The sequence below is a fragment of the Anser brachyrhynchus genome, assembly GCF_964034855.1.
Source record: "Anser brachyrhynchus genome assembly, chromosome: 7".
NCBI classification, from domain to species: domain Eukaryota; kingdom Metazoa; phylum Chordata; class Aves; order Anseriformes; family Anatidae; genus Anser; species Anser brachyrhynchus.
Window position 1 is genome coordinate 15,670,810 of NC_137701.1, and position 17,094 is coordinate 15,687,903.

General features: G+C 42.1%; 1 protein-coding gene across 2 annotated transcripts in view; it reads left to right on the forward strand.

The window, feature by feature from the left end:
* The window catches only part of LOC308198300 (uncharacterized protein), a 240,330-nt gene that overhangs the window by 132,544 nt on the left and 90,692 nt on the right, over nucleotides 1-17,094 (forward strand). For both annotated transcript variants that reach the window (XM_080600535.1, XM_080600534.1), the window contains exons 4-5: nucleotides 8,504-8,643; nucleotides 16,996-17,088. In XM_080600535.1, the coding sequence (XP_080456661.1) occupies nucleotides 8,504-8,643; nucleotides 16,996-17,088 (233 nt within the window). The remainder of the gene's footprint in view (nucleotides 1-8,503; nucleotides 8,644-16,995; nucleotides 17,089-17,094) is intronic.

Consider the following 17,094-nt stretch of genomic DNA (forward strand, 5'->3'; position numbering starts at 1 on the left):
CACAACACGCTTCCTATAACTGTAGCTATTTTGAGTCACAAACACGTGTTTCCTTTTTCCATCGTCACTTATTTCTCTCCCTCCTTCATTTTGATTTTGACTGTCCTTCATCCACACGCTCCTCTCAGATCTCTCTTCTTTCTTCTTCTAACCTGACTGCCCATGGCCCCTCTCTATGCCCCTCTCTGTCCTCCTCTCAAGCAGAGGCTGCTCTCCAGCATGTGTCCTAGGTCCTTTCTGGAACGTGGCTCCTCCTGCCCCCAGGCCACATTCTTTCTATATATCTTACCCCCATAACTACTATCCCAGTGATAAACTCCTTTTTCTCATACATCACTTCCAACTTGTTTTGTCTGGGATAGAGTTAATTTTCTGCATATTAGCTCATATCATGCTATGCTTTGGATTTGCGATGAAAACAGTGTAGATAACACAACTCTGTTTTTGCTGTTTTTGTTGTTTCTGGACAGTACTTATACAGAGTCAAGGTCTTTTCTGTTTCTGAAACTACCCTGCCAGTGAGGAAGCTGGGGTGCACAAGAAGCTGGGAGGGGACACAACCAGGACAGTTAACCCCAGCTGACCGAAGGGATATTCCAAACCATATGACATTGTGCTCAGCAGTAAAATCTTGAAGGGGGTGAAAAGTTTGCCAGGGCTGCTGTTGCTCAGGAACTGGCTGGGCATTGTTTGGCTGGTGGTAACCAATTGTGTTTCACATCACTTTTTTTCCCTCCTTGGTTTTGTTTTGTTTCTTTTATTTTTTATTTTACTTATTAAACTGTCTTAACTGTGTTCATCTTGGCCCAGGACTTTTCTAACTTCTGCCCTTCCAATTCTCCTCCTCTACCCTGCTAGAGGAGGCAGTGAGTGAGCAGCTGTGTGGTGCTTAGCTGCCTGCCAGGGTTAACGCACAACAGACTTGCCGTCTCCTTGACTGTAAACAACCTGGAAATTCCTTATGGGCATTTTTATTCCTTTAAAACTACAGCCAGTGGCATACCCAGTTCCAAAGAGAAACGGGCTTGCCCATCCCTTGATCTGTACATCAATATTCTCTACCCTGTGATCTTCAGTGCTTGTCCTTTCTAGCTCCAAGCAACTCAGAAAACACCACTTCTGCTGCTTCCCAAAGGAGACTGATTCACAGCAAGGATTTTGCCTGTGAAGTACAATGTATATTTTTCTTTGACCTGTTTAATCACTTAACTCTTACTCTTCTTATCACTATCACCCAAAACAATTTCCATGTTAGCAATCTGCTAGTGTGTTGTATCCCTTTATTCACCATGAAATAGTGGTGGTGTTTACATTGAAGTAGCTTGTTGTGTCTCACTTGCAATTTTCCACTTCTGCTTGTGGATGATGAGCAGTTGCCCACAGCAATGTAAAATATTCTCTCAATAAAATGCATTGTGATTCTTTCTGCAGGGGCTGTTACAGTCTATCCACACAAATTATATTCTGTTGTCTCCTGCTGCTTCTTATTCTTTGCTTCAATATCTGGCCTATATTTTCATGACTCTGGGTCATTTCCTCAGGGCTGGAGCAGAAAGCCTCCACACTCCTGCACTTTCCTTTCCCGTTCTTTGAATAGAGAAGGGGAACAATGACTTTCTCTGTGCTATTTTTAAGGTTCTGTGATAGGTTTAAATCCCCCTTCCCATCAGCATCACTCGCTATTAAGTGTGTAGACAGGCCGCAGTCACTCATGGTGTACAGATTTCAGCCGGAGATGCAACTCGTGTTGCACCAACCCTGCTGGTATGGGGCTGATGCCTCCCACAGGCCTGTGGGCACGCTGTAATGTTCTGACCACCAGTGTGCCAGAGGAGGCTACAGGGTCTCACCTCAGCTCAGCGGCAGGGCAGACACTTCCCTGTACGGGTATGTTAAGGAGTTAAGCCCAGATCTGACACACGTGCAATAAACTCAATCAATAGGAGCCTAAGTGGCAAATGCAGTCAGCCTAAATGCCACTTCAGGTCCTGTGACTCATGTTTTGTGCTGGCTGGCTCAAGGCCCTCAAGGCCTCTCTCCCGCCGACCTCAAGAGCTGATGCTCTGTGTGTCTGGCCTCCTGCCCACTGGCACACAGCTACCTAATGAGGTACCTAATCACTTTTCCAGGATCACTGAGCATAGGGAGGCATGGACCCAGTGACGGTCAGCACACATATGACCATGGCCTGGACTGCAGGCCTACGGGATGGCTGTGGAAGATTTCCTGTCTTGGTAACAACCAACACCGTGTTCCTGCCCTTCCAGGTGTGCTGGGAGGAGGACTGTGAGCAGCAGGTATCTTTGAGTGGCATACGCCCAAATGTGCAGGAGGTATTTAGGAGAACAGCAGGGTTGTAAGCAGCATGGGTTCATGTATGCCAGAGGGAGGAGAACACCTTCTGAAGCCTTTGCAGTTTCTTTGTGGCCAATGGGCAGCTGTCTGGAGCTTTGTGACCAGTGCTACCTACATCTGGGTTCAGATGGGAGGTTCCCCAGGGTGGACAGTAAATATACAAAATCCAAAAGAAATGTATACTTGGGGACCCAGACTGTTTTTGTCTTGCCACTTGTAGAGCACTTTATGACACCTACCCGACACTGAGCTGGATGACCATGAAAGTTTTTCTGCTGTTGGATTTGAATTTAATTCTCTTCTAGGTGTGACAGTGATGAATTAAACACATTCTTTAGCATTTTCACACCCCAACTGTTTCAAAGCTCTCAGTAAGGTAGGGCCTCCTGTTATGTGGTTGTCTGGTCAGCTGCTTTGGAGGAGTTAGGATTGAAAGAGCCGCAGGCTGTAGTCGTAGTTGGGGTTTGTGGTGTGATTTTATCTCAGCATTGTTGTGATTGCGTTTTAAAGGTAAACTTTCGCTACCGTTGAGTTGACAGTATAACACGAGGGGAACTTTCCCCTACAGAAGCAGCCCCCGAAGCTGCGATGCATTCCTGTAGATAAGAGAGAACTGAAATGGCATGTGGAAAACTGCAAAGACAGGTCTAACAGCACAGCCCAGGCCTGGACTTCCAGAAACACTGAAGTGGCTTAGGACACCCATGCTGCTGTCTGCTGCCAGCTCACATTAAACACTTTTGAAAATCTTCTTGTTTTTTTTCAAGTGTTTTTGAGCCAGGCTTTGGTTTGCAGCTCCTACTAGTGGTTAATTGAAGATACACTTAGACAGCTCAGGCCTTGACAGATTTGGAGGAATAAAATCAATGAAATGACATCTTTCTTGAACATGTAACTAAATTTCCTCTTTTTTTGTGTATGTCATGTTCAGAATCACAGAGGTTACTGTACTGGGAACAAAATGCTCTGTCCATGCATGCAAAAGCTAAAAGAAGCACAGAATAATGATACTGTGCTCCACCACACTCAAGGCATGATCCGGCCGCACTTCTCTTACGGATGACAGAACAAAGCTAAGGAAAGCTGGACCCACTGCAGCCCTGTGTCACACTTTCGGCAAGTGACCAGTGGAGGGGTTTTGTCCCGTTTGGTAGATGATTCCAAGAGCTGACATGGGCTATGTGTGAACTGTAAAACCCCTCCCGCGCGGCCTGGGCTTCCTGGAGGAGCCGAAGCCCCTGCTGCAAGACAGGGGAGCTGCGAGGGCGTGCACAAGGGTGCGAGAGGGCCCCGTGCGCCATGAACCCGTGCCCCCGAGGCAGCCCGGGCTGAAAACCCTCCGACGGCCGCTGTCCGCTGCCCGCCCCGCCGCCACGGGGGCCGCACGGGGGCGCCGCCGCACCGCGCTGCGACACGGCCCGGCCCGGCCCGGCCCCGCCGCCTGAGGGGAGCCGCGGCCCGGCTGCTCCCGGCACCGCGCCTCAGGGGGCCGCCCGCGGACGCACAGCGTTAGTTTGGAAAGATTTGGGGTTTTCTCATTTTTAAGGTTTCTGACACCTGCATGGACGAGGCCAGTGCCGTGTTTCAGTGACCCGGGGGTGCAGGCCAGGGCAGGGCTCCGTGTTTTCGGTGTCACGGCAGAGGGGGAGGTTCTGTCTTCTGAGTGGGCACTTGGCAATTGTCAGGCTGCGCCCGCTAATTTGATGAGAAAGAACAAGCCGTGAAAACAGTCAGTCCTTCCAGCAGGCCAGGAAAGGCCAGGAGACAAAGGAGTCTGAAAAAAAAATCACTTTTTCCGTCATGTCGCCATGTCTCGTTCTGGGTGTTAACGGGCCCCCCCAGGGGGTGGGTGAGGACTGCTGGTTCCAGCCAAAGCTCACATTGCCTGGTTAGTAAATCGGGATTGCCCACATCCAGAGCAGGGAGGCTTCAGGAGGAAAGGTTCCTCCTTGCTGCACGATCAGTAACAATTTACCGAGTCTAGTTTTATTGATGAACATGCTGAAATCAGAGCTGTTACTTGATAAAACATACGCTTAATCACGCTCAGCACAGCTTATATGACCATACAGGGTCTGGAAATGTCTGTCACACAAAAGATGTTAAAGGAAGTGTGTGGTACTGGCTTGTACATGTTAAACTGGAAAAGAGGATGAAATTCTCACAGTTTGTTCTATCCTCAAGAGAACAAGGAAGAAAATTTTGCTAATACCTTCCTCTGCCATTGATACTAGCATCTTTTATAACCTCGAGGTTACAAAAAATATTGATAGCAAAATAAATCCTGTTACAGCAACCCTGAATTCTGGATCCTGGCCAGAAACAGTTTTGTGCAGCCGCACAAAGCGTCCAGTGACCAAAGGCATCGTCTTCTCCTCCAGTTTCATGGCTTACGCAGAGTCTGCAGCACGAGCAGAACACTTGTGCTGCGGCGTGCAGAGCTGGTGTGGGCAGGGGGCTGCCCTGCCCCTGCCCAAGGGAGATGCAGCCTCTCTGGAAGCAGTTGTGATGGATGCTGCCTCTGGCCTGCTGTGGACTGCCCTCCTCCAGGAGGGGAGGCTTGGCTGGGAACCCCTGGAGGGTGCAAAGGCTGCTTCAGCCCTGTGGGAGCAGCTGAGTATGCTGTGGCCAAGGGACAGCTGAAGGGTCAGTTGGATGTGAAAGACCAGGGAAACACAGCAACAAACTGCAACGGTGTGTCTCATTAAGACTTGGAGACATTATTATGAAGAGAAAAGGAGGACAGCTATGCCTCCTGAAGAGACTGAAGGAACTCCTCCAGGGATCAGTCAGAACTCAGTTTGCTGCCACTCAGAAAGTCACTGAGTTAACCAACATTAAGCTTGGGAGCAAAAGCCTATCTGCAAGAATGACAGGAGTGGAGTTGTCCATAAGCCCTTCTGATGTGTTTGCTGTTTGTCTCAGGCTACTTTTAATCCAGTGAAGTATGTCTTTTCTGTGCTTAAAAGTCTTTGATGTTCTTTGGGAGCTCACTAAGGGAACAGGTCTAGGTACTCCTCTCACAGCCAGCTTGGTTGCTGTCACCACACACACAAAAAAAAAAAAGTAAAAATTAGAACAACAGTGAACAAAACATAGAAACAAGATATCTGTGTTCTCTAGAGAACATGAATGATTGAAATGACTACTTTAGAACATCACTTTAACCACATTGATGATATTACAGATCACCATAGTATATTCTGGTGAATTGGCCTTTGCCATGTAAAAACTCAAGATTTCTTAACTGAAGTTCCTAGCCTTCGTGCACCTCTGAATGCCCCTGGGAAACAGGCATAACTACTTCGTAAGTTGTACAACTTCTTCATCGCTGAACCTTCACGATAATGGCATTCTTCTTCATTTGTATGGCCCTCCACATCTACATATTACCATGTCAAAATCAGCTTGATTCTCATGAATTTCACCCTGAGAGTGCAAAAAGAAAAAAACTGGTGTGTGTGCACATTGCAAAGGTTCGTAGGGCCAAGACAGAGTGCTCACAGCAAAAGCTATGAGCTCTGCAGCTGCTCAGCTCCTATCTTGGTCGGCTGTCCTTCTGTGTTTGGCTCTAGTGGACACTTTATACAGTTCAGGGTGGGCTACCTGGGCTCTCAGGGTAAGTCGTCATTGAGCTCTGCTCAGCCTAAGCTATTCTCAGCTCCTGTTGCTATTACTCTTAAGTTGGCCCAGGGAGTTGCAAACATGTCGTATAGAAATGTGCAGCTCCTGCTTGCTCATGACGGTCTGCTGGCAAACTTTAAGAAACAGGCTTTTCACTCGTGGTCTCTTTGATCTCAGCTCAGTGGTTAGTGGTCATTAAAAGTGAAAGTGTGCTCAGGGGGGCTTTTGTTGTCCTAGCCAAAGTGCTTCCTCTGTTTTGGGTCTGTAGCCTCATGCAGTTCTGACTGAGCCACAGCAAAACAGACCCAAATCCAAGGAGAGGTCAAGCAGGGAGAATAGGAGTGTCCATATTGTTCATATGGATACTACAGAATCCTGTATTTCCTGTGTCCTTGGTCAGCTGAGTTACAAAGACATAAAAACCCAAGAAAAGTGCTTGACCTGCAAATTTGTTTTGGTTGTGAGTCTTTCAGGATAGCATTACCATGTGTTTTGCCTGTTCTTACATTCGTCTCTAAGTATCTGCTTCGAGACACTTACCTGAGAGACAAGATACTTGACTTGCTGTATTTTTGTTCTCATCTGGAACAGCTGCCCTTAGGCTCACACTCTCGTGAATTGTTTAGATGACTATCAGAACAGGTGAAAGTTGGTGTTTCTCTATTCTTGCTGTGTTGATATTACTGTCAAGCATTAGTGTTACATTATTGTCTGGGGCTATTCATAGCACTGTTCCCGAGCCTAAACTTAATTCCTCTGGAACCTCCTACTGGCTGGGAGCTGCCTTGGTTTGCAGCTAGGCCAAGGAGGGAGCTATGGCTCTTCAGATAGCCCTGGAAAAAATAGTGTGAAAATTTCAATTTTCTTTTCATAGATCAGTTTATAGATCAGCTACTCATCCCGTTGCTTCAGGTGACCACTGAAAAGTCACACATGCACATCCTCTCTCCCTTTAATTCAAAATCTACTACTTGCCCTGTTTGTTTGCTAGAATTCTTTCTGCTTGTATGGTCTGCGCTGTGCTGCGCTAGCAGCAGGGGCATCACCTGGCTGTTGGGAAGCTGTTAATGACAAAGAGATCAGCATCACAGCTGATGTTGTTCTTGTTAGCTGGACTATCCTCGTTTTGATGAAAGTTTCCCTGCAGGTGCTGCCATGTACCTCTTCAAAGGTGTTCTTGGATGTGATTATATACTCACTGGCTCGCCCAGGTCTTTCTTAGACTTATCTCTTCACCTGATGTTGGGGGGGGAGTGCCCCTGTTGTGGCCCAGGAATACGTAACCATTGCTCATTTTGTTGGCATTCACAGTACGATGAGAAGTGTACAAATGTATTACTTTCTATGTTAGGGTTTATACAGTACCTGCAATCCACAAAACAGGGTATTCTTTAGTTCCCAAGTCATTAATTCCTATTATATTGATTCAGGCATTAAGTTCTGTGGGCCATTTGTTTCTTTCCTTCTGTGCTAAGTAAGAACAAGTAAGAACAAAGCAGTAGCAAAAAAAAAAAAAAAAAAGCCAGTGACTCCACTTCTCTTTGGGTTGCTGTGGTTACACTATGTTTGCTATTGACATCAGTGAGGACTCTGTAATGCTTGCGTGATGGACTGTTTTGGGTGCCTCTTTTGCTTGAAGAAAAAAAAAAAGTAGCCGAAGGGGAAAAAATTAAGTTGTCCATTTGCATCTTTCCTTCTAGTCATGTTTTCATAACAGGGTGAGCAGTGTTAGTGGTTTACTGAGGAGCAAGTGGTGATTTTTTTAATATGCTTTACATACATGCTTTTTTTATAATACAGCTACAAATCATTTTAGTTGATATGGAAACATAACTATTTTTCCACTAAGAAAAGAAACACTTCATTGTTTCCAAAGCTTTGAAAACTACCTCAAATAGCACCTTTTTCTATCTAGGTTTTTCTGCCAATTTCAAGGCCATTTAAGGTTTTTCAGGTTCTTCCATTTCTTACGTAATACAATGAACAAATCAGAACAGAATCAGAACTATCAGAACAGCTGATCATCTTTGCTTACCTGGACTCAAGTTCACAAGGTTTTAAAAAGTGGCAGGATGAATCCATGTAAAAGAAACCCCTCAAGGTTGTTAAACATACAGATACCAAACTTTGACATTCCTAAGCTGCTGGTGAGGGAAGGCTGGGACAGTATTTGGGGGAAATTTCATAACATACTTTCCATGTTGTTATTCTCTACCCAGACATAGTTCTTGGTCACTGTTGGGAAGTGGATAGTAGAAAGAGTACATCGTTTGTCTGACCTGCTGTGGGCTCAGTTATGTTCTTATGCTCTCAGTGTTGCTGACTAGGATAGCAAATTGCAATTTGTTTTGCTAAATGGCATCAAAGCCTGAAAAATGCAGTGTGCTCCACATCATTTGAAGCTCATGGCACTGCAGTGCCTTTCAGGTGGGCTTACTGCTTTGCAGGAAAAAGGTAACGGTTTTGGGTGATTGTGTAGGTCAACAACTCCAGTTCTCTGACCAACCCGCCATTTCCCTTACAGAGCAGCCAGCTCATCTGCAAAGCACATCTCCTGCAACACAGCCAGCGGTGGGAGCGGTTGGAGGTACTCAGTACAGACAGAGGAAGCAATCAGCTTTGAAAAAAGAGCTCCATGAGCAGCCTGCAGACTGTGTGCTTCAAGTGAGTTAAATGTCTTATCTTCTAACAAGTTAACTGCTTAATTACACACCCAATATGTCATTTGGTTTGTGTTACATCCGAGTTACACCTATGCAAATATATGTGTATACACTTTTATGTACAGTTTTCTAAAGGAAAGCAATTTGCAGCAGTGTTATCCTAGTATTGTCATGAATTCCCAAATACAAATCTAGGGAGTGAGAATACAAGTACAAAAACATTTGATTTACGGATGTTCCAGTAAGGAGAGAGTATATCAGTGAAACTGCAGCAGTTCGAGCAGATGCTGCTGTGGAAACCCAACACGGTCCATTATTTTCATTAGTAGTTTCACATATATGTCAAGCATAGGCCATTCCTGATTTCACAGAGACTGGGACTGTTTAACCTGAAGAAGGGAAGGCTCAGGGGGCATCTTATTGGTGTGTATAAATATTCAGGGTAGTGATAAAGAGGACGGAGCTAGACTCTTGGTGCCCAGTGACAGGACAAGAAGCAGTCCAAAAAATTCCATTTAAATGTAAAAACAGTTCTACTGGGGGTAGTCAAACACTGGATCAGGTTGCCCAGAGAGGTTGTGGAGATGTTCAAAACCCAGCCAGCCATGGCCCTGAGCAGCCTGCTCCAGCTGACCCTGCTTTGAGCAGGGGCCTTGGACTAGGCAATTTCCAGAGGTGCCTTCCCACCTCAGCCGTCCCATGATTCTCAATGCCTTTGTTCCAGGCATCTGAATTTTGGCATTCGTACATTGTGATGTGTCTGTATAAGTTTTAGGTTTCATCCTGACTCAGCCTTTCCAACAGAAACAACAAAGGGGAAAGGCTATCTGCTTAACACCTAGGAATTTGGAGGTGGAAATCACCATCTGCTTAACTGCTGCAGTGTCTTTTCAGATCATTCCTATCTTCGCTTCTGCCTGCTATGTCTGGTCTTGAATCAGGCCTGCAGATACTGTAAAACAAGTACCATTTGATTAGTACTCATTTATAATGTACTGTCCTTATTATTGCAAATAAGAATATTATCTCATATAAAATGCATTCAAGAGAACTGCTGATGTGTTGTCCTACCACAGAACGGAACGTCTTTTGGTGTTCCCACAGCCAGCAGGCTAACAGTGGCTGATTTATTTTGCGTCCATGGAAAGAAGAAACAGTTTTAAAAAGATGAGCTACACCATCTCATGCTGATACCTACAAACTGTACAAATAAGATGCCTGACTTAAGTATGTGTGTGACTTGGAAAGAGAAAAGAAAAATTAAACATAGTATTACCAGCACAAATAAAACTCAAACCTTGTTAGGTATTAGCACATAAATTGGTAATATGAGTTTTTCAGACCAGAGATCTTTCTTGCATTAGAAAGAGCAAGGGTTACTGGTTTCTGCTGTCATTAAAATCTGCTGTGCAAAGGACTTCTAAGTGTCTCAAAATTGTTGAAAACAGCGATTCTTAGTTCTGTTGCAAGATACAGATTCACAGTACTCATCACTAAATCTGCTTGTGTTCCATGTTCTAACAGGGCAGTGTTGTCAATAACATATACTTTTAACAATCTTGAATAGATTTAAACAAATAAATTGTTGCGATGTTTGCTATTATACTTGCTAAGTTTTAAGATAAGAATTTCCCATTATGTATCAGGGCAAAATTGCAACCATTCAGAGTTTTGCAGTAAAAATCAGGAAAGCTTGCCAGCCATGACAGTCTTCTGCTGAAAGTGCAGAGGGAGTGAGCACTCTCCTGGGCTAGTCAGTGGTCTGAGCACATCCCTGCCTTTGATGTGGGATAAGGCAAAGGAGCAGCAGCCTGTGTGTCTCACTTCCCAGATGAGTACCACAACCTTCAGGCCCTTTGCATTCCTGTGTCTGGCACTGAGCAGAAGATCTAACTTTGACTCGGAAAGTTTTGTCAAAAAAGGTTTAGTTGCTGCACATGCACGCATCTATACATAAACACACACACTTGTTAAAACAAACGATCATTCTCTGTATGAAGTTTCTGGCCAACTCTAATTATGTGAAGGTGACTAATAGGACCAACTCACCCACCACTGGAAAGTGGCAGCCACTTACTCATGCATATCCAAGTGAACAAATGAGGGCAGGAACTAAAGAGAACTCTGAATGACTTGTAAAATGACAGGATTTGAGATTTTGCTGGAGTATTCTCTTTAAACACTTCACAATTACAAAAATGCCATGGTATCTACTGATCAAATATCATCAGAGCATCAGTTTCATGTTGAAAGAATTGAAAACAGCATTTCAGCAAAACATGAAACTATTTTCTAGCAACTAGACAGAAACTAGCAACACTTCATTTTTCAGCCAATTTATAAGTTTTATTTTGGAACAGATGGAAGACAATGTATTGATGAATAAGTGACTTTTTTCACTTTTTTAAATGAAGTGCGGGTTGAGGTAGCATGGGAAGCCTTTGGGTATGCTCAACATATAGGTACGTGTATTTCAGATGCATATTACTATATTCATATATTTTATTGTATATATTTAGTAAATTTAAGTTCTAATTCTACTTTCCCACACCACCTGCTTCACATACAACAAACTATTTCCAGCTTCTGCTCTTCCAGCTCTGATTCAGGGACAGTTTTTTACAACACTGAAACATTTTGCAAAACTTTACCCTACACAGATGCTACTATTGTATGATGAGTAAGATTTTGTGATTTATTCACAAGCCACATGAACAAGCTTGTAATCTGACTAGTTAGCTATAAGTGTCAATGCTTTTAATCCATACACTGGCCTCCCAGAAAATTAAATTCATAGAATAAAGAAAAAAAATAAGTGAAATGGAAGTTGGAAAGATCCAGTTGGGTCCAGCTGGAAGTTTCAAAAGTTCTGTTCATCCTAATAATGAATTGAATTTGGAATCACATAATGGCAGCTATCTAATAGCATGAAAAGAAAAAAGGTTGACCAATTATTGAAAAAGAATTGTACCCTCATTACCCTCTAAAATGTCATAATTAACTCAAATTGCTTTTGGCTTTATTGTAAGGTAAGAAAGGAGGATCAACACAATAGCTTTTGCTACATTTGGCCTCATCTCCATTTTGTGGTATTATTATTTGTTCTTTGAAGATTTCTCACTCAGATACATAATTTCCGTTCTTTTGCAAAAACTAGACTTATGAGAATAACTGGTTCTAAATTCACTGTCCAATCTGAAAAGAATGTGATTTTTTGACAAACTAGGAAAAAAGAAAAAAGATAGTTTTATCTTTTATCTTAAGTTTTATCTTATCTGAGAGAAAGATAGTTCTATGTCTGACAAACATTTTTCTTGTTAGAAATTCAACATGGTTAATGTAAATTTTAAAGTGAAGCATCATTTCAAAGAAGTCAAAGTATTTCATTTTGAAATACAAACATACATTCTTTTTCCCCAGATTTTTTCTATACACACGAATTTACCAAAGTCACCATAGGCAAAATGTTTTATGTGAGCTGCTTATCAGTGGAAAAGGGTATTCAGTTGAAATACTTCATCTGTCTGGAGCAGACGTGGGTGCTGAGTGTTTCCTGTTCTGCATGTTGGAAAATAACACCAACAACATCTATGTTGTCACACCTAAACTGGCATTTTTGGGGAAGAACCATATAAAAAGGCACTGCATTTAAAGATGACATTTATGACATGTGTACACAGGCTAACTTCCTCTCGCTTCCTCTAGGCTCTTCCTCTTGAAGCCTGGCTTTTGTTCAGGTGCCATGCAGGTTGTTACCCTCCTCTGCATGTCATCCACCCACTGAATAAGACACAGCCTGCATCTCCTTCTTTGTCCTCCTAACTATTTCATATATTCATTGCACAAGACACTAGCAATCTGGTCCTATGGAGCATGCACCATTGAAAAATGAAAGCGGAGAGAGGAAATAGATGTCCATGCTTAGCATCACGACTGTCCTAGTTTCAGGAACCATAGAGCAAATGCTTAAGGTGCATTTCAGACTGAGGCCTCTGAAACCTGAGAGTGAAGAGACTTTGTCCACATCCATGAAAGAACGACTAGTAGCTTGTGCTCAGGGATAGCCGAGAAATTGCTATATTTAGTAAAACTGGTATGGAAACCTGGTCTTTCTTAATCATAGAATACAAAGTAAAAAGATGAAAAACAATAATGGAAGTTAATCTGAAAGTTACAATATAAATGATGACGTTAATGTGAAGAATCTTTACACAGGATATGCATCTGTGGTTCACATATGGGAGGGGGTAACATGAGTTTGGAAACTACTGGTATAATTACATTATATTATTGCGCAGAGACGAGTAGAGAGAAGAACTTAAAAGATGTTTTATCTCAGTGAGAGAGTACAATAAAGAGCAGGCTAAGTAAATAGTCATAAAATAAAATATGATATAATGAATTAGCTTGGTATTATAAGAGAAAGGAAAATATTATTAATTTGTGAAGCAGACAGTCATCTTTGCTACTGAATTAAAAGTGAGAGAGCTCTTATAAATGCTACCCACACGATGTAACACCTCACCAAAGCTCAACTATGAAACCAACTTATTCTGCTGATTACTGCTGTTCTAGCCATCTTTCCTGCATGTAAAACATTAAGTCAGCCAGTTATGAAGCTATTGAATGTTTCCAGAGTGTCACTTACCAGAAGGATTTAATAACTTACAGAGAAATGAACTGTTTTGCTTTCTGATCTTGATTAAGTGCTGCTAACATACCACAATTTATAACAGTTTCAAATGTGGGTTATTTTTAGTTCTTGTTCCCCTCTCCAATTATTTCTACAATTTTTGACCAGTTGATTGCGTCTAAGTTTTTAATCTGTATGATACAAATAAATTACAGCAGGTTTTGTGTTTCCGTAGTACAGCCTGACACAGTTTCTAGCATAGGCAAAGAGAGGGCCTATTTTTAGTCACCTATTTGTTCTATTTGTTTGGGTTCAAATTAAGTAAAAAGATGACAATAGCAGGAACTAGAGACTTCATCTAGCACGTAAGAATACAGACTCTGAAAATATAAGAAAAGAAGTCTTATCAGAGCTCCTACAGAACTTCAAACAGCTCAGCTTTCCCCAAAGATGAAGAGCAGTGTGGCTCTGCAGTGTGACTGAAGGCCAACAGAGAACAAGGAGAATTTTCACAGAAAAGAAGGAGATTGAGATATTTCTTACAGTTCATGATGACGCAAGTGCCCATCTCAAAGTACTATGGAAGTCAGTACATGCCAATCCCCTCAAACTTTGGAAAGAGACTGTGCGAAAGTGAGCACTTCTGCTGGCCCCTTTCATTGCTGGTTCAAGGAAGCTGCAAATCCCCAAGGAGAAGCTCTAAAAGCAAGACTAAGAGCTGCCTAACAAGTAGTGAGTTAATAGTAACCCATTTCATGTAGAGCAGGATTCATTTACTTCCTGTGTGTACTGAGTTGTAGAAGTCTTTGGAGTCAGCCCTCTCAGTTCGTACTTTGAAAGAAGCCTGGAGTATTTGCTAGGTGTAACTATTTTTATTTACATAAAAAGAGCAATCCTGTGTATTACATGCAAACAGCATTCCTTTCTTTCAAGAGCTCTCAGCCCAAACATTAATGTCCAGTTCTAACAGAAAACCCACATCCTGGGCACTGATCCTGGCTAGGAAGAACAAGGCATCCTGCTCCTTGCTTCAGCTTTCAACACAAGCTGCTGCATCACAGGGCAGAGCATGAATGCTGATAAACCCCACCCACAGCACAACATGGTCCAACCAGATGTTACCCGGTAATTCAAGCTCTCCCCGTTGTATCACATAACCTGTTACAGGAGGTGTTCTTCTCAAAGTTCCACCTACTGGAATCATGTAATTAATTATGTGAGAAATTATGTTTTCCTTAAAAGCAAGTGCTTGCCTACTGTTGAAAACAAAACAAAACAAAAACAACAACAACAACAAAAAACTAACAAACTAATCCAGAAGGCATCCAATAAAGAAATCAAAATGTTTTTGTTTTTTTAATCAAAGTCACGACTGTCTGGTTGTTTGATATATGGTTTCAGGTTTCTGCCATGGTTTTCCCTCACTCTGGCAGGACAGCTCTGTGCAATTGCAGCTGCCCAGTTGCTGTCTGTGATACCAAAGATGACTCTAATGGCTGCTCTCTGTGTAGAGAGTTTGTAATGAAAATAAAGAACCATCAGTATGCTACTTTTCATTTTGAACAGTCAATTACTTCATCATTAATAAATAAGATATGCTTTCTTATTATCAATTTTATTGCAAATAAAGAAGTACTACATAGCATGTTTGCAAGAAAACTGCATGCCAATAAATATTATACTGTAACATAATTCATCCATATTTTTTAATCCTAATTTTTACTGCAATCGCATATACTTGTTTTCAATTTGTAATATACTTATATTGAAAGATGTCTGTGTCTTACCACTTGTGCTGCCAGCAGTTTGCCTGTTGATGCTCCTGTGAGTTAAAGTAACTTAAAATGTTCAGGAACCTCATTTGTATCATGTGGATGTTTGAACAGAACAGATGTGGTGTTGTGTAGAAATGTTCCACCTCAGAGCAGAAAATGAAGCAGATCAAACTGAGCAGATTAAAGAACTACTTTTTTTCAAAACAACAGCCAGAGGAGAATGAAGGAGAAAAACTGTCAGTGAAGAAACTGAGAACTTTTAGTTCAACTGTAACTTCATAACCACTAAAAAACGTTCATTAAGATATAAAACCATGAATGTGGTTAAGGCAGCTGACTTTGGAAATTGAAAGAAAACTCCATTTTAGAAGTTAAAAGAAAAAGGAAAGAAAAGTAGAAAAGTGACATTTTGAATAGTTAATAATCTTCTATTTCATGGAAATATCTGCCAGGTCACATCAAAAGGAATTATTAATGATTCTAGACAGAGTTTTGTCCCCTATCTGAACTCTTCCTTGCTGTATCCTTCTAGCAAACAACAGGAATTTCTAAACTAATTTCAGGGGCAACTTTTACAACTCTCCTGCCTCGACTTACTGAGATCTTGTATCAGTAGCTGTTAATTTGTTCAAACATGCCACAGTTCCTCAACATTCTTCTTTGATACACGATGTAAAAGTGCCTTAAATAAGACTGTTCTTTTATCAGTCACAGAAAACATTCACACAAAATGATAACAAAGTCTCTTAAGTGCTAAATATCTGTATGTAGAAGTACAGGAATAATCATGCACAAGTGCTCAGGAATTTGCAGTATCAACAGTATGGTGCCCTGTATTTGTGATTCTTTCCTCTTTCTCTGCAGCTCCAAAGTTTTCTGAGTTTCACCTCTTCCCCACACCTTTCTTCTCCATCCATAAGCCTGCACTCAAAATGACATTACGCTCCCAGGGAATGTAGAGGCTCCACAGCGAGAGAAACTAGCTCAAAGTACCATTTATGAGTTCAAGCAAGCATGAAGTTTACAAATGTCAAAAGTAAATTGGTTTTAGTAACGCATAAAACCATCTGCTATACACCAACCTTCTTTGGTTTGGATTTCATGACATAACTCCTGGCTACATCATCTGATTCCTATTTATGCCTCTCCTTTTAGAGGCACAACTCTAGTCATGGTTCAGACTGTTCCCATCATGGGGAGGACTGAAACCTTTTTTTTTTTCTTTTCTTTTTTTTTTTTTCAGAGCTCTCTCCCCAGCAATAGTTTTTCTCTAGCAAAAGGAAGAAGCCAGACTTATGGCCTCACCTTCAGAGACTATTGCCTCCAAATCTCACCTCAGTTCCTTACATAAATTCTGATGCTCTTTGGAGCTGCAGAGCTTAAAGTCAGAAGACAGAAGTTGTATTAAACAAGCTAGGAGTTACCTGGACAATGGAGGTGTTTGTTACTGAAAAACTAGAAATTAGTCCCAAGTGTTTCTTCAGCAAAGTTCAGAAGTTAGGAAGAATAGAAGCAGGTCTGCTGTTGAATAGCTTGGGGGCCCTTGATTATAATTTTTCTAATTTGGTAAGGAAAAATTTGATGTGGAAAACAGCATGAATTGATTTTCCCTATAGATCTCAAGGCCTGACTGAGTAGCAACTTCAGATTTGCATAGTTGTTTCCTTTTTCACAGGAAGATCTCTAATGCTAAAGTGATGGACCACTCTGCCAAATCATAGAATAGCCAGATGAGAGACTTTGTTGCATGTTTTTCTGCATCAGATAGGAATCTGATAGTTGAAAATGGCAAGGAGAAAAATTGTTCATGTAAAAAAGCAGATGAAAATGAAAGTAGAATATCGGTGTGTGTGTGCATATGCCATTGCCTTTGATGCAGACAAGTATACGTGTGAATGCCCAGGCAGATGCCGCCAGAAACTCACTATTTCTGTTTCTCAAACAGGCTGACATATCTCCTGTCTGGGTAAAGGGGACATCAAAAGAGACCCTTCCTGAACCTCAACAAGCAGTGCGGTCTCATTGTTTGGCTGCCCAGGTAAGA